The following is a 4,682-nucleotide window of genomic DNA, read 5'->3' on the forward strand; positions in this document are numbered from 1 at the left end:
GTACATAGTAGACAGCAAAAGCGTCTAGACCACAGAATGTTTACATTTGCTCTAATGCAAAATATCATTTTCTTTTTTTCTCGAGCCACAAAAAACAGGCTGATGCAATGGCAGATACTATGTATTAATATATAAAAGTTAGCTTTACAATATGTAAAACCTGATAAAGTTCTTAAAAAATCTAAAGAACATTCCCTGAATAAGAGTAATCACACCATAATTCAGTCCTCTAAGCATACTTTGATCGTAGAACGCATCAAACAATTTCTTTCAAAAGAATTAAAATTTTCTAGAGTATAATCGGTTTGTGATATATTTTCACTAATGTATGGTTCCGTCATGGTACCAGCCTGGATCTGGTCAATCAAATCATGTAATTCCGTAGAGTCTAGACACAGACATTTCTCTTCTGCATCCGTACAAATGAGCCGCTAAGATAGATCACAAAAAGTACGGAGTGGGCGTTAGAGGTGGAATTACTCTCTCGGAATCAGGCACTGCCTGGAACAGCACGGGTGTTCTTTGATCTACTGTTGTGAATTGCATGATACTAGCTATGTTACCACATCGATAACAATAATTTGGAGCTGACCACACTGTGACAAGTTTATCATTAAACATGTACCTATAACCTACAAGAGAAAAGAATGTATGTACATTATCAGTATATATTTTCAAAAAATTACTTCAGATTATAAAATATTAATTTAAATATTTGTATTAAGCAAAGATATACCTTCCTGAACTAATTGGTGTGCCCTACAGATGAGTTTAAGATCATTCACTTCCATGAACATATAAGTCACTTTACTGCCAAATAACCAACCTGCGCCACGTGGACTTACTGTCCATGTTTCTACATCCTCTGGATCAGACCAAACCAAATCACAGAAAGCACCTGTAATTAAACGAAGAAGTTTAATTATTATAATATATTATACACGTTTATATATTATACACGTTATATTATCTGACAATAATACAATCTATCCAAGTAACAAAATTTTTATTTTATGAAACACTGAAATATTATGTTACACATTTAATACCTTTGTGTGGAATCTCTTGATTCCTTTCGATCGTTCTAATTTGATCTAGTGTTCTAATAGCCGGAGACAATCCACCATGTACACAAAGAACCTGTTCATCAATTAACTGAAACAGAATTTTATTCAAATATATTAAAATACCAAAAATTATAATTTTTAAAAGATCTTTTATATAAATACTCACGGCAGCAACTGTGAGCAAGTCAAATACCCTACAACAGTACTTCCAAGCATTAGCATTGCCATACTTGTTTTGACATTCATCTAGAATAGAAAACAAAGAAAATAATATGAAATCAAAGCTTTATTATATACAAATACAAACAAGTCACTAGAAAAGGAAATAACATTGTATACTTACCATAAAATCCATAAACATGCGTAATTTGTCTAGATTCATGATTACCACGTAGTAACGTTATTCTGTCAGACCATTTAGCTTTAAGTGTGAGCAGACGAGTAAATGTTTCTAAGCTGTAGTAGCCCCGATCGACAAAATCTCCCAGGAATATATAATTTGTATCTGGTACAGGGCCACCATTGCGAAATAGTTCCTCTAAATCATAGAACTGCAATAGCACAAAATAAATAATCTGAAGTATATTTACATAACTGTACAAATAACTATTAGTATAGTTAAAATATAAAGATCAAGAGTGATTTTAAGATAGATTATAATACAAATAGATCTGAAGACACAGTAGTGTCTCGGCAAGCACAGCGACATTACCATGTTCCTTTTAACAATAAATGGATGAATATGATGAATTTGTTGCGACGCTAATTCGGAAGATTAAAATCTTAAAATTTTATCGATTCCATAGCGACAAACGATGATGCTCTGATTTTGAGGTTAGGATGTATCCGAAACTTACCTGACCATGTATATCGCCGCATACTGTCACCGGAGTGGATACAGGTTGGATGTTTGACTCCTCCAGTAATAAATCACATACCACGTCACAGAGTTTCTGTCGACAAAAGTTAACGCGATAAGTAACTCAGGAAGGGCAAAACGCGCTGCGTAGGTGAATAATTCAATCAGCGTTTGTGTGTTCGCACGGCCGTGCGAACATTTATCATGCAGAATACGGCATGACCGGCACACATCGTATAAGTACAATTTACCTTGAGATCATTCTCGGGCAAGTATTTGCATTCTTTCGCGATATCTATCCATTTATCGATGTCTGACATTTTGAAATCACACAGTAGGAAAATACCAATACTGATCGCGCCCTCATACAGTTACGTCTCTGTGCGCGCCCAATGCTGCTGGATCTTAGGGTAAAATCACACAATGCGGAAGGCATTCCACAGGACTGTGGAATAGAGAATGCATCATCATTGGCTGCGTTTAGCAGAACATTTATTTTGGAATTTTTTTTCGTGCTGATTGGATTATACTTTTCAAGAAATTTTCAATGATTCTATCTCAGCAGAGAATTATAAGGGCGCATTCACACCTTGACAGAAAAACGGAAAAGCAGCAGCCAATCAGAACTCTAGCTGGTAGTCTATAATTTCGGCTTTTTGTGTAAGGGACTCCGCACAATAAAAGGAATAGGGAACAGAGAACAGAGAATAAGAATTTCAATCTATCAGAAACTGTATATTCCACAATACATGATTTCTGATAGGTTGAAATTCTTATTCTATATTCTCTGTTCCCTGTTCCTTTTATTGTGAGAGACACAGTATTAACCTAACCCCTAAAACACAGCGTTACATTGTGTCATCTGTGTACGTTGGAAAATATCCTTTAATCCACGCAATATTTTGTTTCGCAAAGCAGTTTCGGACTTTTTTTGCCAGATTCTTTCATTTTACGCAAAAATGTGACGAATAAGCATAAATCGAAATCGGACGTGAGAAAGCCCTTCTGTAGAATTATCCTCAGGGTGCAAACCTATGCAGCAGAGTAGCGGAAATGTGGAACGAAAACATAACCACGAGCATTCCGCAGTTTTCATTACATGGTTTCGAATCCCTTCATCTCCATGGAGCGCAATGAACGTAAGCGGAATCAACAACAATCCAATCAGAAATAGTTCCTCGAAAAGACGTCGTTATGATGGAAAAGTTGTCGATTCGAAACTTGCATCGAAATTTCAACATTTTCGAGTGATAAAAAATTGCGTAGAGAGTGTAATGAGAGTTTGATATATATTTAATATTTTTGGTACATAAATTTGTGATACATAATCTTATATTTTGAATATTTTCGTTCAAAAGTCAAATTGACATTTTTTTCGATTTCGACAATTGCAATATCGTTCTAATCATAAAAGCTTTCTCAAAATTTTTCAGAATTTATAAATAATTTTATAACTTTTTAGAAAAATGTGAATTTTTTTTATACGAATCGAAACATTTTTTATAACTATCGATAAAGTCTACATCTTTTCTTCTAGTAATTCTTTATATTATTTTATTGTTCTATTCCTGCTGAATAACATTATTTTTATTTGTACTTTGTAGTTTATTTAATATAATTTTATTACGTATTCATTTTTGTATTGAGGAATTTCAGGGAATAATATCTCTTACTATAAATGCTGACAATCTCTTACCATAAATGAGCACGAAATTAAGGAAAAATATTATCGATTCTATCAAAATCTAGCTAGATTAATTAATTCTAGCTCGAATCGATATCGATTTTTAAATTAATGAAATTTAAAAATTTTCTTCCCCACTCCACCACTATTACGCTATTAGTGACACTAATAATATATTTTTATGCTGACTAGATCAATTCGAGATTTTATTTCCAACTCGAAAATTAATCGAAATTTGACTCAAAAATCCATTAAAATCAATAGAAATTTCGAAAACTTTCGACTTTTATTTTCATCATCGAAACGATGTCTTTTCGAGAAATTATTTTTGACTGGGAAGTCCATAAATGACGTTTAAATATTGTATTCATTTTTTATTATCATGTATCTAAGTACAGAATTAAATGTATTTCTCATTGAAAATAATGATTAAAGATGTTAAAATTTATGAAATCTTAATGTGATTGTAAATTTTATGAAATAACAATTTATGATTGATTGCGCAAAGTCTGCGGTGCGCTCATTACGCTACATGGGTATTGGGGGTTCACGTTTCAACATAATAAAACTGGCGGAATAACAACGTAGTGAGTACAGAGATAAATTATTAGGTTATCCAGAAGACACTCCTTACCTTCAATTTCGAATTATGCTCATTGATGCGGTATTATGTGATCGCAGCGTATGTCGCATCGCAGTGTTTCGTGGCTATGACAGATTTTCTAACCTAATTAGTCGTCAACTGTAACGATTAGTCTCACTTTGCGGAACTAGGCATAACATTTAACATTTAACTTTAAGATTCTTTCGTTTTATGCAAAAACGCGTCAAACGAGCATAATTTCATTGAAATTGAAGTTGAGGAGCATCTTATGGATAATTACCTAATAATTTATCTCTGTATTCACTACGTTGTTATTCCGCCAGTTTTGTTACGTTGAAATGTGAACCCCTCATGTAGCAGCCCCCATGTAATGAGCGCATCGCAGACTTTGTGTAACCAATCATAAATCATTATTTCATAAAAATTTTATAATCACATTAAGACTAATTTTATAAATTTTAATCAAAC

At 33.2% G+C, this 4,682-nt stretch overlaps 1 protein-coding gene across 1 annotated transcript; it reads right to left on the minus strand.

The window, feature by feature from the left end:
* Nucleotides 1-441: 441 nt before the first annotated feature.
* On the minus strand, nucleotides 442-2,246 carry LOC105624572 (serine/threonine-protein phosphatase 6 catalytic subunit). Its single transcript, XM_012205931.1, has 7 exons — nucleotides 2,178-2,246; nucleotides 1,925-2,020; nucleotides 1,411-1,618; nucleotides 1,234-1,313; nucleotides 1,050-1,155; nucleotides 737-898; nucleotides 442-632 (listed from the first exon to the last, which is right to left on the minus strand). The coding sequence occupies exons 1-7, from the start codon at nucleotides 2,244-2,246 to the stop codon at nucleotides 442-444; spliced, it is 912 nt and encodes a 303-aa protein (XP_012061321.1).
* Nucleotides 2,247-4,682: the final 2,436 nt, after the last annotated feature.

The sequence above is a fragment of the Atta cephalotes genome (assembly GCF_000143395.1).
Source record: "Atta cephalotes unplaced genomic scaffold scaffold00082, whole genome shotgun sequence".
In the NCBI taxonomy this organism is placed as follows: domain Eukaryota; kingdom Metazoa; phylum Arthropoda; class Insecta; order Hymenoptera; family Formicidae; genus Atta; species Atta cephalotes.